This window comes from Panthera onca, chromosome A1 (assembly GCF_046562875.1).
Source record: "Panthera onca isolate mPanOnc1 chromosome A1, mPanOnc1 haplotype 2, whole genome shotgun sequence".
In the NCBI taxonomy this organism is placed as follows: domain Eukaryota; kingdom Metazoa; phylum Chordata; class Mammalia; order Carnivora; family Felidae; genus Panthera; species Panthera onca.
This window is the reverse complement of record NC_138339.1, coordinates 170470898-170496133: the sequence shown is the minus strand read 5'-3', so window position 1 is coordinate 170496133 and position 25236 is coordinate 170470898. Positions and strand designations below refer to the sequence as shown.

Here is a 25236-nt window from a genome sequence, read left to right as displayed (position 1 = left end):
TCATGTGGATTGTTTTCCTTATCGATCTAACTCTGTGGTTTATTAGCAGATTGTGTTAGAATCTCTTTTCTTTTCCTTTAGGAAGTCTGGAATAAGAGATTAGACCTTGTCTGTTTTCATCACAAATATGTCGTGACCGTTGATATTTTATGCCTCTGTTTTATACATAGAGTCACATACACCTTTTAAATTCTATGGTGTAAGAATATATGGAAAATTGGCGAGAATTCAAAAAAAAAGAACAAAAATAATCAAAGGGTTGAAAAACTACAGAAATATTTAGTCTGGAGAAAAGAAGGCTAAAGGTGTTTGAAAAACTCACTTCTGAGATGAATAACAAATCAGGAGGATAGTGAACAGATGTTCTAGCATTTGGTGGCTGGTGGAGCAGGTCTGGTTAAGGATACTACACAGAGCAACTGTAAGGGAATAAAACAGAGGTACCAACACCAGAGAGCAGTGTTATAATGAACACTGGGGCATGTTTTCATTGGGAGAATGTAGGAGCACAAAGGCAGGGTTTATTAAAGGACACTCAGCCCAGAGGGACATAGGGTCGTAGGGATTTTCCAAGCTTGGTGTCAGGATGTCCCCACTTCGATGAGCATTCCTTCCTCCTCAGAGTCAGGCTCGCTCATGCAGGGTCCATCTGAGTCCCAGTTGGCCTGGCATGTTGGCACAGGGTAGAACCTTCCTGGCCTGCACATGAGGACACACTACTATCTGCTGGTTCAGAAAACTCAGGTTGCTATTCTTTTGTGTCTTTTTGGCCATTGGTGGGTCACTCGTTGCTGAATAATCCCTGATAAATAAGTATTCCAATCCCATGTTTATATCCATAAGGACATAAACAATTGCCAAATCGGGACAATCACCTCACTTTAACCTTGTTACCAACCTCAGTTTCTATCATACGTAATATCTCTGAACCAACATAAAGGGGAATGTTAAAGCCCCTTATTTATGTGGTTCTACCAGTAGAAGTTCTGAGATTTTCCTAGAACATAATTTATCTTTTTTAAAAAGTTTATTTATTTTATTTATTTTTAGTCATCTCTACACCCAACATGGGGCTTGGACTCATGACCCCAAGATCAAGAGTCACATGCTCTACCGACTGAGCCAGCCAGGCACCCCGGAACATAATTCATCTCGCAATGGTTTTGGAAATCCTTTATTCACACTTGTGTGACACTACCCATTCACTGGGGCACGAGGTAGATGCTGGATATGGACAATGCGAAGCCCATCCCCTCATCAGAAGCAAATAAGGAGCAAGTGCGGCTTGATGCTTTCTTCCCCTCATTTATCGCATTCAACTGAATACATATTGAAGCCCTACTGTGCGCCAATCGCTGTGCCAAGCCTTGGGGAAACAAAGAAGAGAAACGGGCCCTGCTTGCGTCGTGTGAAAAGGACAGGCAGTTATACAATGACCATAAAGTAATGTGTCCCTGCTTTGATAAAGGAATGCAAGGCCCAAGGTGCGACAGGAACCCAAATGCATGGAATTCAGCCCCCATCACCGAGCAGTGGACTGGAACCTCTCAAATTCCTCTTGCCTAACATCAGAATTGGTCCTAGTGACTGGACCACAGATGCATCTGCACAGAGTTCAAGGTGAGTTGTGACTATGAAAGAGATTGGTACTGGGGAAGGGGGGAGGTTGGAGCCAGGTGAGTGACTGACAGTTTCTCCTTGATCCTGGATGGAGATGCTCCATAGCCTTAACTTGAAGCAATTTTAGATTTGGTGGATGCCATGGGCGGAAAGATTGTAACAGTGCAGCTTTTGGTTCCTGATCTTATCACCATATACATGGCATAGGAGATCAGAGAAATTGTCACCTTCCGACAATGGTGTTGCTATAAAGAGCATGACAAACTGAGTCCCTATGGTTGCCGGGCAGATGTAAAATCTCAGCATAGCTTTTCCCTAGGTAGAAATTAAGAAAGTGCAAAGGGAAACAGGTGAATTGCAGATGAAAGAAGAAATTTTAAATGTGAATTAAAGAGAAAAGCTGAGTGTTGCCTAGGGCTGCCATACAAAGCACACAAACTGGGTGGCTTCAAACAACAGAACTTCGGTGCCTCACAATCCTAGAGGCTATCAGTCCCAAATCCAGGAGTCAGCAGGGCTGTGCTCCCACTGAAATCTGCAGGGCAAGACCCTTCCTTGCCTTTTCCAGCTTCTGAGGTTTTGCTGGCCCTCCTGGGTGTTCCCTGGCTTGCAGACCCAGCTTCTCAACTTCTGCTTCCATTATCACATGGTGTTGTCCCTGGGTCTGTATGAGTGCCTTCCTATAAGGAGAGCAGTCATCCTGGATCGGGTCCTACCCTGCTCCATAATGACTTCCTCATAACGGATTACATCTGAATGACCCTATTTGCAAATAAGGTCACATTCTGAGGTACTAGGGGTAGGAATTCGATATGTTTTTTTTGGTTACACAATTCAACTAACAACACTGAGGGAGCTGAAGATGTAGATAACTACAACTAATCCAACTAGTCCAGAGCCCCAGACTTAAGTTTTCCATGAAAACTAGAAGGGCTAAGGTCAACAAGCAAAATTAAAAAGTGGCATTTGATATCTGATAGCCAATTTGAGTACTTTGCTTCATATTGCTGGCTTATTTTCTGAAATTTAGGAAATATTTTCACGTGTTCTTCTTTCATTGGCTGCTGTGGTGGTGACACTCCTTGTGTATGCACATTTCGATTGCCTTTCCACAGATTTGCAATAATATTGCCAATAATGGAAATAAGAATGATAAAAAATTTCCTACACTTATTTTTATGATGATCTTGCCTCGGAAAAAGGAGAATTAAAAGATCATGTGGATGCATTTTGTTTTAGGGCATTATGTTGAAAACATGAACATGAATCAATTTGAATCAATGTGCTACTACTGGTCAGCATGAATGGCCCATAAAGACACACAAGCAAGCACAACTTAAGTGTTTAACCCAACAATGACCATCACATGCCTGAGTAGGTCTTAAAAGTGAGAGGGGCGCCTGGGTGGCTCAGTCGGTTAAGCGTCCGACTTCAGCTCAGGTCACGATCTCGAGATCCATGAGTTTGAGCCCCGAGTCAGGCTCTGGGCTGATGGCTCAGAGCCTGGAGCCCCTTTGGACTCTGTGTCTCCCTCTCTCTCTGCCCTGCCTCTGCTCATGCTCTGTCTCTTTCTCCTTCAAAAATAAATAAACATTAAAAAAAAAGAAAAAGGAAGGAAGGAGATCAGAAATGATGCCACACAGGATGTATAGAAAAATGCGAGGGCAGAAGGATGAGGCACAGAGGCACAGCAGAATAAAAGCTAGTGCGGGGCAAGTAAGTCTACGTCTGGTACCACCAGACCGGATATGTTTATATGGACATAAGAAAGAGAAGTAACCTTAACGTAGCCCCTGAGAAAGAGAAGGTGGTCTGGGTGGGAAAGATGAGGAGGTGTGATTGTCTCACAAATGTGACAGGTTCTAGATGAATGATTTAAAAATACTTTCCTATGTTTGTTTGGAAGGGGTAGTGATGAAGTTTGACAGAAAACTGATCTCCTGTTCTGAAATGCCACCACATGGTAGGGCATGTGCCCCATCTCTAGGACTTAGATCCAGGAGACCACAGCCTTTCATATGTGATGGGAAACAGAGGTGAATCAGAAAAAGAAAAAGCTCTACAGAAATAAGGTGGTGGACTAGCGGGGGTACTGGAGGAAGACCAGGGGACAAACAGGCAAACCAACTCTTATCATTTCCCAAGTAAAGCCCCACACCATCATTTCCATATGCAAATTCCTCAGCGGAGCTTCCTCCTCATTGGGCCGTGAAAACGTGAAACCCATATAGGCTGGCCCTGCCACCACGGCTCCACTCGGCTGGCTCGCTCGCTCACCTGGTGGCCTGCACGTGGAGAACCCGAGAACCCGCGCTACTTGCACGGAGCAGACGGTGAGTGATGGGGTCTGGGGCAAGTACCCCAGCCACCTCTTCCTCTGGTGGGATTGACCTGGGGGCACTGGCTCCACTTGCCCACGGTCGTATAATTCGTCTCTACTGGCTTCCACCCTCCCACTGGTCTTCCCTAGGACAACTTCCAGACAACTTGAACTTTGAACTTGAAACTTTGTCTCCAAGTCTGCTTTTGGTGAGACCCAAGCTAAAAACAGATGGTGGTAATCTGAAATGTGTGTGTGGTTTTTTTTAATTAATTGATGAAACTTAATGAAGTTCTGATTCTGTTAAAAGAAATCTCAAACTTTCCATTACATTTTGTTGCTTTTGCAGGAATTGCCCCACTGCACTGAACCCCTCTGCACCTAAATATGCGGTTGGGAATATGGTAATAATCATGTTAAACAAGGATGTCCCACATTAAAATCACGTTTTAGCTCATTTAACATTTCCTACAAACTGGCTAATATGTTGCATCATTTTTAAGTGGATTAATCATCTAATCTGATATTACAAATCCACACTGATCTTTAGATATAATCATTATATGTTTTTAAGCAGCATGAAAATTAACAATACAATCTCAAACCAGTATTTCAGACCTACCTAGCCTTAGCTGCCACAGATACTGGAACTGTAAAAATTCTGGGCAAGAAAGCATCTCTTAAAATGATAAGTTTGTTGGGACACCTGGGTGGTTCAGTTGGCTAAGCATCTGACTTCAGCTCAGGTCATGATCTCATGGTTCTTGAGTTCAAGCCCCTCGTCAAGCTCTGGGCTGACAGTTTGGAGCCTGGAGCCTGCTTCAGATTCTGTGTTTCCCTCTCTGTCTGCCCCTCCCCCACTTACACTCTTTTTTTTTCTCTCTCTCTCAAAAATAAATAAACACTAAAAAGATTTAAAAAATAAATTGAAATAAAAAATAAAAATAAAATAAATTGAAATTGAAATAAATTGAAAAATTTCATGATAATTCCTTCCTCTTTAGCAATCTCAATCTCATTTGCTTACAGTTTAAACACTTTATTTAACATTTCTGATACATGTGATATGTATCAAATCACTTTGTGATATTTTGATATCACTATTTAATTTTTCATTGATTGAAATAAAGATTGCATGTTCGTATCAAAGAAGAAATAAACTTTTTTTAAATTTTTTTAACATTTATTTATTTTTGAGACAGAGAGAGACAGAGCATGAACAGGGGAGGGGCAGAGAGAGAGGGAGACACAATCTGAAACAGTCTCCAGGCTCTGAGCTGTCAGCACAGAGCCCAACGCAGGGCTCCAACTCACGGACCGCGAGATCATGACCTGAGCCGAAGTCGGACGCTTAACCGACCTAGCCACCCAGGCGCCCTGAAATAAAATATTTTAAAACAATTTTCTTTGGAATACTGTCTTATTTCCATATGTAGTACAAGGCAGTCAAACTCCTTTTCAGGCACTGCCAAGATTGCAAAATAATCTTTTATTCGATAGCACGTATAGGATTCATTGATGTGTGGGTCTTTCACTGAGATTTTTGGTGACTGAGGCGGTCAGTGAATAATTCAATGACTTGCTAACATGGCTGTTGCTACTTTTCAGTTGTTTATCAACCCATGTTGTCACTGACCGTGGCTACTGCTGCATTTGTTGTGCAAGGACATTGCAAAAGGAAAAATGTGTCCTGTGAAATAATGTTTAAGAATTTAAAATTTTCACAACTCTGAGTATCTCTTGTCTGTGTATATGCAAGTACATTTTCTACTCAGTGTTTTTATTCCCATCAATCTTGCATTTGTGGTTAGCAGAATTTATTATCATGCAGGTTACTTCCACTCACATGCAGCAGACACTCTTCTGTCTGTAGATCATGTCACAGCCCATTTTCTATCGCTTGGGATTTCTCACAGATTCTTCTACATACAATATTGTTGCTCAACAGAACAGAAGAAATCTTTAAAATTTCTTATTTTCATAATTTATAACCTCTTATGCAACTGGTAAAATTAATTTTTCTCTTATATTGTTCGGATGACCACAGATTGCTATCATGTGTGCAGTTCAGTTAAGAAATGGTACCTATAGGATGTGAGGGTAATCTGACATCTGTCACCCCATGGATGACCAGGGTTGATTCGCTGATTTGGCTGGCTAGGTGGCTGTCCCCACTGCTCCATGTGCATCCCTCCTGAAGCTTTGTGCTTGGTCCATGAGGATGACCTTCCCTGACAGAGGAGGACCGTTCTTGGGTCAAGGGTATACGGTTACTGCACTTCCCTGCTGGAACCTCCAGACAAACTCTCAAGGTCTATTTGTGGGAGAACATAGGGGAGTCCAGCTTCCAAGACTCCAGACACATCCAAATGAGGTGCTGCACGTGGCAGTCTGCCTTCTTTAAGAAAAAGAAGAGAAAAAAACAAAAAAAAACGGTAACTGTATCTTTCAGATTAGATTTGAAAGAAACATTTCAGGGACAATACTATGATTTTCAAACTTTCCCTAAATCTCTGAAGTTTCTACCTTTGCCAACTCTGTGTCTTTCTTTATAAAATATTCACTTAATCTTGATGAGTTCACCTAGATAAATTAGAAAAAAAAAAAAACCTATGTTTTCAGTATGGACACTTTCAAATATTCAATGGAGTATTCTCAACACCTTTGTAAAAAATATTTCACGTATATAAGAATATTTTTAATATTTAAAAATCAGGCTAGATTTGTACACTTTGGGAAAGCTATAGAATCACTGAGTGCATTAGCCATACACAGAAACTGGTCCTGGTGACTTCAATGCAATAAGCAGAGTTGTTGCAGGTGGCCTGGCATTTTGAATTGGTGAACAACTCTTAAGTAAGTTTCAAATAACAATCAAAGCAGTAAATAGTTGCATTCCTGGAAAGCTCTGCCAAGCACATGTTTACATGTAAAATGGAATTGGTTCTAGATTCACATAAATACAAGTAGACTTTTACCTGCATAAGAAGCATAAGTTGGAGAGTGAAAAAGAGGCTAAAAAAGGGGTGCCTGGGCGGCTCAGTTGGTTAGGTGTCCGACTCTTGATTTCAGCTCAGGCCATGATCTCAGGATTCGTGAGTTCAAGCCCTGCGTTGGGCTCTGCACTGATAGCATGGAGTCTGCTGTTCTCTCTCTCTCTCTCTCTGCCCCTCCCCCAAGCACACATGTTCTCTCTCTCTCTCAAAATAAATAAACATTAAAAAAATAGGTTGGGGGGGTGCCTGGGTGGCTCAGTCAGTTAAGCTTCCCACTTCTACTCAGGTCACGATCTCATGTTTCGTGGGTTCAAGCCCTGCATTGGGCTCTGTGCTGACAGCTCGGAGCCTGGAGCCAGCTTTGGATTCTGTGTCCCCTGCTTGTACTCTGTCTTTCTCTCTCTCTCTCTCAAAAATAAACATTAAAATTATTTTTTAAAATACATTAGGAAGGAGAACAAGTATTTTTGTTTTTGTTTTTGGTAAAAGGATTGCGTCTGGCATTTACTGGACCCCATGCAGTATTGGAGGTTGTCATTGTGACAAACAAAAATACACTTAACGGATTCCCAAAAGGCTCCTTGCTCAGTAAACATCTATTAAGAACATTATTAAATCAGTAAAAAGATGTAACTACACTTTAAAAAGCTTCCAGACCTATTTTTTCATAAATATTAGTTTCATAGATATCATATGCTGAAAATGCATTTAAAACACTTAAAGGCTGCTTTGTCCAAGGATTGACTGTCAACTCTAGGCATTATCTACTGATTCCTCCAAAAGGTTGCTGACTAGAACCCCTGGGAATTTGGAAAGGGGGTCCTCAGCCAGAATATGGAAGTAGGACGTGGCTTACAAACTTAATGCACTGTAGCCATCATCTGATCAGAATTTGGTACTTTGAAGTTTGTGGTTCTTATTTTGGTTGTTGTTATTGGCCCCCTCTGCTGCTTATTAATCTTTAGGAAAAATTCTTTCTAGCTCTGTTCTATGAGAAGAACATTGTGTTAAAGGCAAGTTGAAATATACAGGAAAGGCATACATCAGTGATGTTTGGTCAACAGCCTTCCCCCAGGACTCCCCCTGGAGATTTGCTTTCTAATGCTAAACCCTTAGAGATGCTGTGTTTTATTTTATGAAAGGAAGACAATGCCTTCACACCAAGAGACTCAAAATGGGGAGGATACAACATTTAGTAAAACACCTCCCCGGCCTGCTAGGGGCTTACTCTTTCAAGCCTATCACTACTACCCCAGTGTAGAAAGCAGATTTAGCAAGACATAGCAAGGCAAATGATGATTGCTAGTAATTGACAGAATTAGTTCTCCATAATACAAACTAGAGAAGTGACAAGGTGGAAATATAGGCAAGGACATTAGAAATGATATACACTGAGCGATCTGGGACTGCGTGATGAAGGTTGGTTAAATCACACTAACATAGGAATTTTCAACTTTGCACAATGGACATTTGGGGCAGGAGAATTCTTCATTGTGGGAGGTGGTCCTTCGCATTGTTTAACAGCTTCCCATCTGCCCATTAGATGCCAGTAGTGGCCCCCTCTCATGACTGTAACACCAAAAATGTCTCCAAGTATTGGCAAGCGTCCTCTGGAGGATAAATATCGCCCCTTGTTGAGAATCACTGCACTTGTGCTTCTCAGACTTTTGCATTCAAATCAGCTGAGAGTCTTGTTAAATGCTGCTTTGATAAGTCTGGGGGTAGGGGCGCCTGGGTGGCGCAGTCGGTTAAGCGTCCGACTTCAGCCAGGTCACGATCTCGCGGTCCGTGAGTTCGAGCCCCGCGTCAGGCTCTGGGCTGATGGCTCGGAGCCTGGAGCCTGTTTCCGATTCTGTGTCTCCCTCTCTATCTGCCCCTCCCCCGTTCATGCTCTGTCTCTCTCTGTCCCAAAAATAAATAAAAAACGTTGAAAAAAAAATTAAAAAAAAAAAAATAAGTCTGGGGGTAGGGCCTGGCACTCTTTAGTCCAAACAAGATCCCAGCTGAAGCCAATGCTGCCCATACAAGGACAGTGCTTGCTTCTTGGAGGATAAACCTACAGCTTTCAATATGTACAGGTTCAGAATGTAGAGTACATGTGCAAAGTATGGATCTTTGAAAATACTCTCAATCAAGGTCTGTGTACCATGTTAAGTTATTGTGCATTTAGTTAAGAATGTTGAAAAATTGAACATAAATAGGAGAAAGGTTTTGTCTTTTTTTTTAAACTTCAGAGTGTTTTATCTCCTATTTCAACAGTTCTCAAACCTTTTGATCTTGATCCTGAAATCTCTTTAGAACTCTCAAAGATAATGCAAAAGCTTTTGCTAACATGGGTTTACATTTATCAGTACTTACCATTTTAGAAATTAACTAAGAAACAGAAAAATGTAAAACTGTTTGAAATTAGGGGCACTAGGTGGCTCAGTTGGTTAAGCGTCCGACTTCAGCTCAGGTCATGATCTCACAGTTCGTGGGTTTGAGCCCTGCACTGGCTCTGTGCTGACAGCTTGGAGTCTGGAGCCTGCTTCGGATTCTGTGTCTCCCTCTCTGTCTGTCTCTCTCTCTCTCTCTCTGCCCCTTCCCTGCTCTTTCTCTCTCTTTCAAAAATAAATATTTAAAAAATTATAAAAAAATAAAACTGAAACTAATTTTAAAATAACAGTAACATATCCATTGCACGTAACATAACTAATGTATTTTTATGAAAAATTACTGCACTTTCTCAAGCAAAAAATTATGGGGAAGAATAACGTTATTGCACATTTTTGCCAATGTCTGCTGTTTGGCTTTATAGAAGACAGCTGGATCCTCATGTCTGCTTCTGCTTACAGTTTGTTGTGATACACGGGTTAGGTTGAAATATATGAAGAGAATGTGGCCTCGCACAGCTTTGCAGTTGGAAAAGGAAGCATTTTCATAGTCGTTTCAGATCATTTGTGCTTTTTTTGATACTACAGCACAACTTAAATGGTAGTTTCTTTATTTAATGTTTATTTGAGAGAGAGGGAGCATGAACAGGGGAGGGGCAGAGAGAGGCTGAATCCCAAGCAGGCTCCATGCCCAGCACAGAGCTGACACCGGACTTGATTCCATGACTGTGAGATCATGACCTGAGCCAAAATAAAGAGTTGGATGCTTAACTAACTGAGCCACTCAGGCACCCCTTAAATGGTAGTATGATAGGGAAAGATAGGATTCAGTAAGCAGAAAGGGAGAGGCTAAGGCTTGAAGGTTCCTGGGTGGGAAACATTCATATTTTAAAACATTTTTTCTGGGAACATCCGGCCTTGAGCAAACTCCCTCAGGCATAAAGTTCCTCTTAAGAATGTGACAAAAGGCCCGACTAAAAATAAGTAGACCATAAAACCTATGACCCACAAGGAACAGTATGGTCATAGACCACCCTTGGTACAGTGGAAATTAACCAATCAAAAAGGAATGACAGGCATTTAGAATCACCTAGCTAGTAAGGGTAGAACCTGAGAAGGAACAAGAAGGAAGGGAAGGGGCTCACCAAAACCCTATAAAACAGTCCCTTGTGTATAGTCCGCAGGTATTCACTTTTGAATAACCCCTCTCTGTAAAGAGAGCTTTCATACTATTCTTACTTTCAGATCTTATACTTTAATCAACTTTTGCCTGCTGCTCATTTTATTTTGTGTCCACCTCTTCATTCTTCAAAGTGGCAAGACAACAAATCTTGGATATTGAGGTAAAAAAAAGTCTGCAACAGTAGTTTCTTAAAAGATTATTGGCAGTGAGAAATCTGAAACCCTATCAATGAACTTTGTACTGTTTCACTAAAATTTATTGGTTTATCTTGAAGCTTGAATTGCATAATTGTAACACGATGCATTGATCAACTGGAAAATATCGGTTTACTAAGTTATGCAGCCCTTCCAAATGCATGGTGGCAAATTCCAGTACTTCTGAGTGAATAAGAGTTTAAAAAAAGGGTTTTAGCATCATCACGAAAACAGTTTTGGCCTTCTGGATTCCCTAAATTGGGGTGGGGGGAGTCGCCACACCTACTTTGAGAAGCATTCAGCTATGTTGGCTATCAGTTTTGTTGCCAGCTAGCAGCTTCTGCAAAACTTAAAGGGCCTTTACAGTATCATTTTACTGCAAAATAATTCAATTAGATGAATCTGAAGTGAAATGTAAAATCTATTTCAAGACTGTAAACAAACTTAAACAAACTTAAAGAAGAGCCTAAGGAAAATAAGTCACTTCTACTTTTGCCTTCTAGCAATAAATCAGTGTTAATATTTTGAGCCACTGGCACCTCTCAAGCACTCAAAAAGTATTTTCTTTTTCTTCTTATTTTTTCAAAATGTTTATTTGTGAGAGGGAGAGCATGAGTAGGGGAGAGGCAGAGAGAGAGGGACAGAGGATCTGAAGCGAGCTCTGCACTGTCCGCACAGAGCTGGATGCAGGGCTTGAACTCACAAACCGTGCGAGGAGGCTCAACCACACAGACGTCCCCAAAAAGTATTTTCTTTTTAAAGTATGCCATGCAGTTTTTCAGCCTTTTTCATTTAGCATTGTAGTTGGTCAATTTCTCCATAATACATATTCTTTAATAACTACAGAATATAAAATTATACAGACTATAAGTTATACAGAATATAAAAGTTTTCAGGCTCAAACTCATTTAAAAAAAACATGACTTTGCTTTAGCAAAGATTAATTTCATTTCGAAAAAAAAAAAAAAAAAAATGGCCCATGTCTGAGAAGGACGCCAAAGCAGAAGTTTAGGGAGTAAGGTCGTTCAGCCATAGACTCGTCAGTCCCAGGATCCTCGTCACCGGCCGGCGCGGTGTGGTAGGGTGTATCTGGGGACCACGACACTCGGCGCCTTTTCAGGGGATTCCGCGCAGGATCGACGTAGGAAAGGGAGGACCCTAGGCAGCGTTGCTCCCCGCGACCCAGCGGCCTCCAGCACTTGGCTGGACACCGGAACTCGAGACATTTATTGTCTACAGTCCTCGCGGGAGCGAACTTCAAGGGGGGACGGCGGGGGGAGGGGGGGGGGGGTCTGTCCGGAAAGACTGAGCATGCGTGGAACGCGCCGGGCGTCCCGTCCGTGGAGAGGTTAGAGGTCGCGAGGAATATCCCGACGCCGGCACTCTGGGGGAATCCGCTGCCACGCGGCTCCACCGGGCGTGGGGCGGCGCTGAGTATTTTAGTGCAGCTTCCAGGAGTTACACTCTTCCCGTTTATTCCCGTTCCTTTTCTAAAGGGGGCCCGCGGCAGTCGGAAAACCCGGACACACGGATCGCCCCAGCTGCGGACCGACTTCCCTTCCCAGGCAGGAAGGGAGGGGGCGGGAGAAGCAGTGCGCCCCACGGGCCGCGCATGCGCCGCTCACAGGCAGCCCCTGGAGTGGAATCCAGTTGCCAGATTCGCCGCCACGCCAGGAGTGCGCCTGCGTTGTCGCCGGGTCCCTCCACCTCCACTTCCCCTCCCCCTGTCCCCCCGCGGGGCTCCGGGTCCGGCGGGACCATGTTCACCAGCACCGGCTCCAGTGGGCTTTGTGAGTACCGGCTGCCGCTTTCATGGCTGTTCCCTACGCGCCACCCTAGGCACCTCCTTGAGAAGCCTCGGGGCAGCGCGGACCCTCGGGGTTGCTGGAGGTTTGGGGGCCGACCCTTCATCCCCGCGCCCGAACCTTAGTGGTTCCTGCCCATGAGGGGCAGCGGGCACCGCCCCCACCTCAGACTGGCGGTGCGAGTGGGGACTGAGTTCCGCCGTCAGCCCCGGTCCCCATCTATGAACCCCAGGTGCGATGCTCAGGTGTCCAGGGGCTGCCGCAGGTGGGCTGAACGGTTAGGGTCGGGCTGGGAGTCCTGATGTGTTCCAGGCTCGACCCGTTGGCGCTCGTCGGCGCCTGTGCCAGAAGAGGCTTGCCCTGGTAGAATCGATGCTGGAAGACTGCTCCCTTCCCAGTCACCTTGCTCCATTTGGGCTACAGAGGGACCGAACTGGCTCTCCCCCAGATGCAAATTCCAGCCTCCGTCTCAGGAGCTGACTCCTCAGGTTTACTTAGGTTTCTTTCTAACTCGGTGTCCCTTAAGAGTTTTTAGACAAATAAAAACTGATGAAAGTCCATTAAAGTGGAAGGAAGTTAAGAAGTCATTTGGCAGGAAGGCGCGGACATTGCTCCTGGATGTTGCTGTGATCTTTTCCTTGAACGTCAGCGGTGGTCAGCAGAGAGAGGGCAATGGAGTATATGCAACCTTTTAGACAACTTTATTTTTTTCACTGAAATTGTTTAGTTGGCTTTTGGTGAGGTGGGCTGTGTGTTAAGTAAACAGCCTAGGATTAGGCACTGGTACATCAACAGTGAACTGTTCAACAGGCGTAATTTTGCGATTGCTTGTCACTGTTAGTACTTCATATCTCTCTACATGTGAGCTTAATCTTGCCAGAGTATGGGAGCAGTTGACATTTCCAAAGCTTAAAGATCTGTTTTGATTGTTGGAAATCTTTTCTAAGAATACAGGTCTCCGTCTGAGAGTATCAAAGCCACAGGCCTAATTTAAAACCTTCCTCACTTCCCAACTTCTGGTTTTGGAGTAGATTGAATATTTATGATTTCCCCTTTTAAAAAAAATGTTTATTTATTTATTTATTTATTTATTTATTTATTTATTTTGAGAGAGAGAGCACGCACATAGGGGAGGGGCAGAGAGAGGGAGAGAATCCCAAGCAGGCTCCGTGCTGTCAGCGCAGAGCCGATGTGGGGCTTGATCTGAAGAACTGTGAAATCATAACCTGAGCCGAAATCAAGAGCCGGATGCTCGATTAACTGAGCATCCAGGCACCCCTGATTTCCTTTGTTTTATAATTAATTTGACTTACGATACTCATTGGCCTCAGAGTAGGTTACAAGTACTGGCTAGTTAATCATCCCCAAACTACCCTTTGGTTAAAGAACATGAGATTGTTGACACTGTTGGTCAAGAAGGTGGTGTGATTTTTCTTGGGATCACACAGTGAGCCATACACTGGTGGATGTAAAATTAATGATAGAGTCTTTAATTTTAGCTGTTTCAACATTCTGAGCCATCCTTTCTTGCTGACCAGAATACATGAAAAAGTTAGGAAGGTCACTGTACTGTATTACTGGGTTACTGATTACTGTCACTGGTTACTATACTGTATTAGCCATTGTATTGGCAAAGTTTATTCAGATTTGATACACGGTGACAATGGAGAAGGTAATACTTGATTACCTATGGCACAGGGTTGATGAGTACTGAATTCTAGGAACCAAACTCCTGCTCAGGGAGAGGCATAGGCCAAGACTTCTCAGCTGTCTTGCGCTGTTTCTAAAATAAGTGTGTCCTCAGGGTAAGACTTGATGGGATGGCCATTCCTCAGAAGGCTATGTCTTCTGTGCCCATTTAACAAACATTTTGACCATGTATTGTGGGCTGGAAACTGCTAAGTGCTGGGATTGCAATGTTGAACAAGTCTGGGTCCCTGTTTGCAGTGGAGTTTGGGCAGTTTTTCCAGGACTGGTTTTTGGCAAGGCTGGGTATCAGTAGTTATCTACTTTAACATTTTTCTTTGTAAGGCTACCTGCTGACAGGGAATTGATTTCATCTAGGTAAGTTGTGTGGCTCTTTGGTAAGTCAAAGTTCTGATCTTGAGTAAGTATCCTGAGGAAGAGTAATCTGCCCATGACCCCATGGATGATGAGTAACATTCTCTTTTCAAAGGAAAAGTACCTGCCATTTCCTACCACCTGCATATTTCCCTCATTTTGTGATTAGTAGATAATGGTGATTTAGTGCTGCATTTGCTTTCCTCTCATTTATTTATTCAGCAGTATCTGTTGGGTACCCATGTAAGCCACACACTGTTTGTGTACAGAGGATAGAGTGGCAAACAGGATCAAGTAAGTTAATGATGTGATTTCACATAGTGATAAGTGTCATGAAGAAAATATGAGTGTAATAGATTGAGGTTATGGTGGATGACTGCTTTAGCAAGTGTGGTGTGGGAGGATATCTGGGAGGGTGACTTTGAGAGGAGACCCAAATGGTATGAAGGAGCCAGCCATGTCAGAATTTATCGAAAAACGTGCATTTTGCAAAAAGGGAACAGCAAACGCAAAGACGGCACCAGGCACAGCTGGGCATTTTCAAGGTGCTGAAGAACACTGGTGCTGCCAGGGCAGGGCGTTTGTGACTCTGTCTTTGAATTAGAGGATTGACGGTTATGGCTGCACTGAGCAGTTTAAGAGGGGTGTGGTGAAATCACCCACCTGACGAGAGAGAAGAGGAGGCCCTGGGGAAGAAGGTGGAGGAATGGCTAAGGCTCCTCCTGTTCAGGTACACAGATAGGCATGACTGATAGGGCAAAGTCCGGAGACGCGGAAGGAGGTGATGGTCTAGAGCACCACTTGTGAATGCTTCATGTTGCTGTGGGAGGGAAGATGGGAGATTATTGTTGGTGATGGGAGCAGTATTTTCTAGATGCTGCCTGAGGCCTGGCTGCAAAAAAATCAACATTGAGCTTTCTGAATGTCCATAGTCCTGGGTCTCATCCACAGAGAGATTGAGAAAGGCCAGTGTGGGCATCAGAAATCTGAATTTTCAAAGTTATCCCCAGGAGATTCTAGTGGACAAAGAGATTTAGATCAAAACGAAAGGGTGGCCAGCAGAAGGGCAGAGAAAATAAAGTCCAGTGGGAAATGCTGAAGGCCCAGGTCAGGTGGTAGCGGTAAGAATGAATATGACAGTGAAGAAAGGTTCTAAAGATGTGTGATTAAGTGGATTGTGTCATTAAAACTTGTTGGATTTTGGGCATAAGAGGAGTTAAAGGTGGCTCTGGGGAGACAGATGGTGGCACCATTCACTAAGGTAGGGGATGCAGAAAGGGGGAGCTCATTTTGGGAGAAAGATGAGTTCAGCTGTGGACACATTTAATGCGGGGAGGGGGGCGCGGGAGGGGGGGGGCTGTAGTGCCCAGAGATTTCCTGGGGGACATTTGGAGAGAGAGAGCTGGGCTGGACATGGATAGTTAGGTGGGAGCTCTGCCGTGGACATGAGTGAGGGCACCGGAAGCAGTGAGTAGAGTTAGAAAGCCGAGGACAGGACCTCAGGCAATTCTAGTAGCCGGGATGGTAGGGAAAGAGGAGATGGCCGAGTAGGCAGAGGTGAGTGTTTCCATGGAAGAAACCTGCCTTTTACCCCCAGTTCAATTTGATTTGTCTTTTGTTGTAAACAAACTCATGCAGCTTCTGTACTCTCACCACAGTGACTCTGATCCCCAGACTCTCCATTCTCCTCGTTGTCTCCAGTTTACAGCCCATTTCTGGCAACTTCCATATCAAGTCTGGAGTTGACTTCTCAGCAAGACTCTCAGAGACCTGGTGCTCCTGTTCCGCTACAGTCATCTGGTAAAACCCCAGCTCATGTTCACGTGTGGCACCTGATCTGAGCTGAGTCCTTGAATTCAGTCGTCTCCCAGGGCCCTTACCCTTTCATCCCTATCCTCAAGACTCTTCCCAGTCTCTACCCATATCACTCTTAAAAGACCCGCAAAATAAGGGCTGTCACCCGGGCACGGTCTCTATCTTGTTTATATCCACACTTTAATAGTTGTCAGAGACTTCACGTGGAGTGGGTGATACTCTGGTTGAGTTTTGAGGGATGAGTGAGTTGGTTTGGCATACAGACTTTGTTCCTTTCCTTTTTCCCCAGGCTAAAAGAATGAAGCCCCTTCCCCTAGCCCACCCTCCATCTCTTGGTAATTCATTCTTTACTGCCTTTGCCGATTGCCACTTCTTCCTTCTCTCCTCTGAGAGCATGAGCCCGGCACGTGGTTAAATCTGGCGCTTTTTCTTGTTGATACTGTAGGGGGCTTTTCAGAGACTCCCAGAGTGCTTCAGATCCCCTGCCTGTGGAAAGGAGAGAATATTAGTATCTGTTTTATTGAGTTGTTGTGAAGATTTAAAGTGTGTGTAGGGGCTCCTGGGTGGCTGAGTCGGTTGGGCGGCCGGACTACAGCTCAGGGCATGATCTTGAGGTCTGTGAGTTCAAGCCCCACATCAGGCTCTGTGCTGACAGTTCAGAACCTGGAGCCTGCTTCCGATTCTGTGTCTCCCTCTCTCTCTGCCCCTTCCCTGCTTGCTCTCTGTCTCTCTCTCAAAAATAATAAACATTAAAAAAAAATTTAAAAAGTTAGTGTATGTAAAGCTCCTAGATCAGGGTTAGGGTTTTGTTTTTTGTTTCTTTTTAAGCTTATTTTTTTTTGAGAGAGAGGAAGAGCATGAGTGGGGGAGGGACAGAGAGAGAGAATCCCAAGCAGGCTCTGCATTGTCAGTGCAGAACCCAATGCAGGGCTCGATCTCATGAATCATGAGATCATGACCTGAGCTGATATCAAGAGTCAGACGCTTAACCCACTGAGCTACCCAGGCACCCAAGCGTTAGGGATTTTCAACTGGATCTTTCTCCTGAATGTGTTCTGAAAAATGCAAAAGCCTAACCCACCTGTCTATCCTGCACCTTCCAGCTGCTGACTTCTGTTTCTTCTTCCCAACCACAGTCCTTGAAAGATGACCTTTGCTTGATTTCCTTTCTCACATCCCTGCACTCTTTAGCCCTCTACAGTTCATCAGCTGTTCTTCGGGGTTTGCCCACTGGCTTTGTACTCCACCCACCACAGCTGGAATCCGCCCCACCTCTCCATGAAAACTACCGTGGACCAGGTGACCAGGGACTTCCACACCTGCGAATCTACTGGGTACTTCCCAGTCCCTGTCTTAGTGGAATGTTTTCTTGCATTGGCTTTGGTGAACATTTCTTTCTAAACTTCTTTACTCCTTGACTTTTATTTTTAAATTCCATACTCACCTGGTTGTCTCATATCCTCAGCGTTTGCTGGATTTGGCATTAGTGGGTATGGTTACTGTAAAGAGGGCAGTTTCAGTGGCTCATTAGGGTCGAAACCTGCTTAGTTGAGGTAAGGAGTGAACCAGAGGTGGAGAGTAGAAATAGGGAGAGTGGACCATAGGGACACACAGCTGGGGAGGGAATCTGGGGGAGACACAGCTGAGTTTGGCCCTTTGGAGACTTAGGTGCTTGGGTATCTTGCTATAACTAAATTCACACAGCACTGAGGTGGGAGCCAGTACAAATTTATTAGACTGAGAAATACAGTTTTGAGCTGAGGTGGAACCAGTGAAACTGGTTTTGATCCAAAACCACCAGTTAGGGAGCTTGGAGTCAGATGTGGTTAGGGGAGTTAGATGCATACAACGTCCAGTAGTGTCAGTGACTGTAAGGATATTTATCTCACTCTGGAGATGGGCAAGCTATAGTGACGGGTGGGGTCATTCAGGGTCTGCATACTCTGTCCCCTGCAAAATGCTGAAATGGACACCTTGACAATTTACCACTGCAGCTGTTTTTTGCTCTAAAGAAGTACCAAGCTGTGTTGTTACTGACATATTCTTTCTTTACGTATTCAGTGTGTTAAATACTTGTGGGAGATGATCAAATATTTTTGTCTCTCACCATCCCTTTAAAGTGTATGCAGCTTGGGGGGCGCCTGGGTGGCTCAGTCGGTTAGGCGGCCGACTTCGGCTCAGGTCATGATCTCGCGGTCCGTGAGTTCAAGCCCCGCGTCGGGCTCTGTGGTGACAGCTCAGAGCCTGGAGCCTGTTTCAGATTCTGTGTCTCCCTCTCTCTGACCCTCCCCCGTTCATGCTCTGTCTCTCTTTGTCTCAAAAATAAACAAACGTTAAAAAAAAAATTAAAAAAAAAGTGTATGCAGCTTGGAAAGCTTTTTGTCTTTATGAAAAGGTATCAGATCTATGACTTTTTTATTCACTCGTCAAGTTATTGATTCATCAGTTGTTTAATGAGCACTTCTGTGGGCCAGCCTGTCTTCCAGATGCTTGGAATTCAGTCGTAAATAAAAGACGAAAGATACATTCAGGTGGCGCTAATCTTACGAAATAAAAGTCACAAAATACAGGCTCAACTTAAATTTAAAAATATGTAGTTAAGGGCACCTGGCTGGTTCAGTTGGTAGAGCTTGATCTTGATCTCTTGATCTCAGGGTTGTGAGTTCCAGCTCCATGTTGGACATGGGGCCTACATTAAAAAAAAAAAAAAATGCAGGTGAACATTTTAGTCAGCACTTCAGTCTTCATTCAAAGGTAAGACGTTTTCTCCTTTCTCCCAGTTAAGACTTGTACTTGGCAACCACTTGCTGTGAGAGAAAAGGCTGTGATTGGCTTCTACTCTTTTTGTGTTCCCCTGTCTCAGATTTTCTGTTTCTGATCTTATTAGGTTCTAGACTGAGTGGTGTGGGAGGAGGAAGGAATAGGAAATAGGATAGTTCTTTAGTTAAAGCTGACCCTCTTGTGGGTTCTTTAGATTACTGTGAGCCTACCATCCCCGCTACTCCCCTGGGCTTGGGTTGGGGCAGGGGGACGCATCTTTATGTTGGTGGACTTTATTTCATGACTCTTCCTTAGTTCCTAGGAACTTAGGTCCACCTGCAGTTTCCTCCTTCTGGAGTCCTTTTGGCTTGCTTAAGAGCACTGTCGGACTGAAACAGACTTGACCCCATTACTGACCATTGCATGCGGTGCATCTCTGCTTCTCTGGAATTGCTGGGTTCTTTGCCTTGGTTGTGCACGTGAACCCTGTGATCAACTTGGCTTCTTCTTCTTCTACTCTGGTTTACCGAGGTGGAAAGCCACCATGTCACCTCAGGCATCACATATTTAGCTCACTGAATAGGCCCCCTGAGCCCCCGACTCAGCTCGATGTGAGGGTGTAGTTGTACTCACCGCACTTGGATACGCACTCCACAGATCTTTTTCCTCATGCCCTCTGTTCAGCAGAGAACTCTTGCTGTTCCACCCACTCTTTCTATCTTCATAATAAGGCTGAGAGGAGTCTTAACAGCCATGGGATTGCATTAGATTAGTTTTCTTTGTAAATCCTGCATTTTGGTGTAGAACTTCCCTTTGGTGTGCAGCAGCCCTTGTATTTGGTACCTTAATGGAAACTCCAGTTTTATCATCTTGTTCTAGTTGTGTTTCTCTTTTGGGGGCCAAGAATCATTTTGGCTGGCCCTTGAAAGGTGACATTAGAATTTATATTTTCTGCTCTGATTTCATTATTTGTTGCAGTAAAGGATTAATTCATCAGGTTTGGGTTGCCCAAACCCTGCACAGTTGCCTTTAATGCTCGACTCTTGGGGATAAGCTATTTCCTACATTTCTTAAGATTTTGAGGAGTACAGTATATCCTTGAAACTCTCAAGGAAGATATTATTTAAGAATTTTAACTGAGGGCGCCTGGGTGACTCAGTCGGTTAAGGGTCTGACTTTGGCTCAGGTCATGATCTCTCATGAGTTCAACTCATGATCAACTCATGAGTTCTTGAGTTCAAGCCCCGAGTCGGGCCTTGTGCTGACAGCTCAGAGCCTGGAGCCTGCTTTGAATTCTGTGTCTCCTCCTATCTCTGTCCCTCCCCTGCTCATGCTCTGCCTGTCAATAATAAATAAATGTTAAAAAAAAAAAAAAAAGAAGAATTTTAACTGAGAAGGAAAGACAGGTATTAATTAGGGAAGGACAAGCTTGAGGGAGGATGCTATATTTTTTATTTTTTAAAATATTTATTTACGTAAGTAATCTCTACACCTAACATGGGGCTCAAATTCATGACCCTGAGGTCAAGAGTTGCATGCCCTTCCTACTGAGCCACCCAGTCGCCTCAAGGGAGAATGATTTTAGATCTTTTTCAGTCTCAAAGTAATTAATCACATTATAGAAAGTTTGAAAGATAGAGAAAAACCACTGTTAAGCATTTCTGTTAATTTTTTCATCTTTTTCTTCTTTTTTCTTCATATTTTCCTCAAGATATTTATGTAATTGGGTTTTTTATATTTAAATTTTAATACTTATTTTGAGAGAGAGAGCGAGTGGGGGAGGGGGAGGGGCAGAGAGAGATGGGGGAGAGAATCCTGAGCAGGCTCTGTGCTGTGAGCACAGAGCCCAGTGTGGGGCTTGATCTCACAAACCATGAGATCATGACCTAAGTCGAAACCAAGAGTCAGACGGATGCTTAGCCAATTGAGCCACCTAGGCGCTCCTTATAGTCTTGTTTTAAATGAACTGATTTTATTACGATAAATTGAATAAAGTTCATTTTAGAAAACTCTGAAATATGGGAAAGTAGTAGAAAGAAATAAAAATAGCACTTATTGACATTTTGGTATTTATCTTCATACTTTTTCTAATGCAAAAGTAAATATCCAAATAAATAATTAAAAATAAATTTATCACACTCAAATGCTATTTTGTAACTTGCATTTATTTCACACAAAATACTTTTAAAAAGCAATCACAGTGACTATGTGTGTATTCTGCTTTTCTCTCCTTTGTCATAAGCATTTTCCAAATATGCTGTTCTTACAGAATTAGGTTTGTGCTTCTCTCCTTTCTTTTTTTTTTTCTATTATAGTGATGCTTAGAGCATCTTAATTTTCAGATGTTTCTAGAGATGAAAGAAGAATAAATAAACTGTATTATTTTATAATTTTTGATGCATGCTGCCAAATTCCAACCCCAAAGGATGGTATAACTTCACCACAATTTAAAAGAGAAAAGATTGTTTTCCTTAAGTTATTATATTTAATTTTCAGAGTAATGCTAGGTATTATTATCTTTGCCACAAATGAATACTTTGAAGCTCAGAACATAACTCATCCAAAATCACATAACTAGTATATATGTAGAAGAGCTAGGATTTGGGGGCACCTGGGTGGCTCAGTCGGTTGAGTGTCCAACTTTGGCTCAGGTCATGATCTCACGGTTTGTGGGTTCGAGCCCCTCATCAGTCTCTGTGCTGACCGCTTGCTTGGAGCCTGCTTCAGATTCTGTGTCTCCTTCTCTCTGTCCCTCGCCCACTCACGCTTTGTCTCACTGTGTTTCTCAAAAATAAATGTAAAAAAAAAATTTTTTTTTTTTTTTTAAAGAAGAGCTAGGATTTGAACCCAGGTTTGCCTACTTTCAAAACTAATGTAAATTTATTCCCCTTTCCCTTGAAGGAAAACGGCTAGGAGCTATGGCAATATAACTTCTAAGCCTTAGGAAAAATTCCTGAGAGAAAGAGCCATAACCTAAATGAGGGGTCTACATATCTATATGATTTCTTAAAAATTTTCAATTAATGACTATTAAGTGTGAGTTATTGTTAGTTTTACTTATGTCACACTATAACTGTAAATTTTGTTTGTGTAACATATCATGTAACAGTTACTGCTAGGCTCTGTTCTAAGCAGTTTCCGTCTATTAACTCATTTAATTCTCAGAACAACCTGATGAGGTAGTGGGATTATTCTTCCCAGTTTGCAGATGAAGAAGCTTCGGCACAGACATTTAAGTGGCTTTCCCAAGATCACATAGCTGGTAAGAAGCATGATGAGAATTTGAACCTAGTCAATATGAGTCCACTTGCTGTGTTCTGAAACGAATGCACAGTACTGCTTCCCAGACTTAAGGAAGTATTATTTGCACTTCTCTCTCTTGACCACTGAGATAGTTGTAGTCTAGTGATGAACGTAATAGCTCAGCTTTGCAGTGGAGCTCTTTTCCGAGTCCTGGAAAACTGCATTGCTGTGTCCTGACTGCTGTAGATGTGCTCCTGTGTTCTACTATGTTCCTTTCAACCCCCGCGTCTCCCTCTTTCTTTCTAAGTAGGAACCAAGATCCTGTTTTGCTTTCAGTTGGGATGTTTTATGTCCTAATTAGGATCTTTTTGTCATAGCTAATACACTATAGTTATTTGCATTTTCTTCTTTTTTCTCTCTTCGTCCCTTATTAGTCAAGTTATTATCTTCTTCCGTTCTCAGGTTGTGTCAGTATCAGTCATATTAATGATGATGGAGCCTACCTTAAATCAGGCTGTGTTAAAAATGCATTTCTAAGGGTGCCTAGGTGGCTCAGTTGGTTAAGCGTCCGACTTCATCTCAGGTCATGATCTCATGGTTTGTGGGTTTGAGCCCTGCATCGGGCTCCACACTGTATACGGAGTCTGTTGGGGATTCTCTTTCTCTTTCTCCCTCTCTGCCCCTTCCTCCTCGTGCATGCATGCTCTCTCTCTTTCTCAAAATAAATAAACTTAAAAAATGCATTTCTATAGAATTTTAATAAGTAAGTACAATCTGATAAAGAATATCTTGTAAATAATTTACTCCAGCATTTTTAAAGTGTGCCTTGTGGAACTCTGGTAGAGTGAGGAGCTGCTTAAGTTTTTTGTTGTTGTTTTGTTTTTAAATGTCTCCCTTGGGCCTGTGTTTATTTTATTTATTTATTTTAGAGAGAGCTGAGCAGGGGAGAGGGGCAAAGGGAGAGAAAGAGAGAATCTCAAGCAGGCTCCATGCTTGGAATGGAGCCCAGTGTGGGGCTCAGTCCCACGACCCTGGGATCATGACCTGAGCCAAAATCAAGAGTCGATACTCAACCAGCTGAGCCACCCAGGTGCTCCATTTTTTTTTTTTAATTAAAAAATTGCTTTAAGTTTATTTTTAAGTCAAATAATATAATGTTTAGCTGATTTTTTAAAAGTTTATTTGTTTTTGAGAGAGCACGAGTGCGCATGAGCAGGGAGGGGCAGAGGAAGAGGGAGAGAGAGAGAATCCCAAGCAGGCTCCATGGGGCTTGATCTCACAACCATGAAATCATGACCTGAGCTGAAATGAAGAGTTGGATCCTTAACCAACTCTTTTTTTTAATAATCTCTACATGTAATGTGGGGCTTGTACTTAGGACCCTGAGATCAACAGTTGACTGCTCTTCTGACTGAGCCAGTGAGGTACCACTTGTTTAGTTTATTTTTATTAGCTTTATTAAGATACAGTTGACAAATAAAAGTATTATATATTTATGTTATATGTGACCTTTTGTTATATGTACCTGTTGTGAAATGATATTGAAATCAAGTAAATTAATATATCCATCACCTCACATAGTTATCTTTTTGTGTATGTATATGTGTGGTGAAGACATGTAAGGATCTACTCTCAACAAATTTCAAGTATACAATACAATGTTTTTATCTATAGTTATTCTGTATGTTGCTTAAGTTTTAACCTTCATTTAAATTATGACTATAAATGAGAGTTAAAATTTAACCCTCATTTAAATCATTGTTCTCTTTCCCAGATATGTTTCTTAAGAGTTTTTAAGTTATGTTGCCATTGTTCTCAGACGTTTTCCAGTGTTGATGTCATTTTGGTCCCTTGAATGTAGCACCATAGAGTGCAAAGAGCACAGTATTACTTTTTGGCAAGTGTTCTGTAGCTGAGTATGGTCCTAATGTTGCCAGCCATACTGTTTTTTTTAGACTGAGAAGGCAAACTAGTACTTCTGAGACCTTTAGTGGCCCTGCAACAAAGAAATTTGATTTTATCAACTCTTTGATTCTAAGACTTACTGGAGATGGTTTTCATTGAATAAAATTTGGGAACTATAAGGAAGAAACATAAAATTCCATGTCACGGTACTGCCCAGACTTCATTCCTGTTTACATATTGGTGTTGTGTAAATTTTGTCACCTATATGTATGTATAGAAACAAGTTTAAAAGTAAAGTTGGACCTGTGTACAGTTTCGTATTTTGCTTTTTTCACTTAATCTTTTTTTTTTTTTAATTTTTTTTTTCAACGTTTTTTATTTATTTTTGGGACAGAGAGAGACAGAGCATGAACAGGGGAGGGGCAGAGAGAGAGGGAGACACAGAATCGGAAACAGGCTCCAGGCTCCGAGCCATCAGCCCAGAGCCTGACGCGGGGCTCGAACTCACGGACCGCGAGATCGTGACCTGGCTGAAGTCGGACGCTTAACCGACTGCGCCACCCAGGCGCCCCTCACTTAATCTTTTTAAATGAATTTGCCTTGTGTCGTTAATAGTGTTCAAAGCTGGCTTTTAACTTTGTTTTGTTTTGCATTATTACAAAACTGAAACATGCCTGCTGGCAGAAAATCCGGACATTATACAAATACAGATGGAGAAAGGAGTGGTCCCATATAATGACTCCTCCACTGACAAACCACCCCTGACAGCTTAGTGCTCCTTCCCTTAGACTTCTTCTGTGCAGTGTTTACCTGAGCATTCTTTTCTCTCTCACACATGTGTACATGCCTACATGTGTGTGTATGTGGCTTTACACAGACATGGCATTCAAATATGCTTCCCTGAAATGGTCTTGGATACAGAATCATAACTTTGAAATATCCTAAAAGGTTGTATTAAAATG

At 42.8% G+C, this 25236-nt stretch overlaps 1 protein-coding gene across 5 annotated transcripts in view; it reads left to right on the top strand.

Annotated features, from left to right (window-relative positions):
- The first annotated feature begins 1050 nt into the window (after positions 1–1050).
- The window catches only part of UBAC2 (UBA domain containing 2), a 182323-nt gene continuing 158137 nt past the window's right edge, over positions 1051–25236 (top strand). Inside the window, exons 1-2 of one of the 5 annotated variants that reach the window (XM_060636810.3) lie at positions 11997–12475; positions 16253–16351. In XM_060636810.3, the coding sequence (XP_060492793.1) occupies positions 12298–12475; positions 16253–16351 (277 nt within the window). In that variant the 5' untranslated portion in view covers positions 11997–12297. Of the gene's footprint in view, positions 1621–11996; positions 12476–16252; positions 16352–25236 lie in introns of those variants that run through there. The other 4 variants (XM_060636806.3, XM_060636807.3, XM_060636809.3 and 1 more) reach the window with 4 other exon arrangements.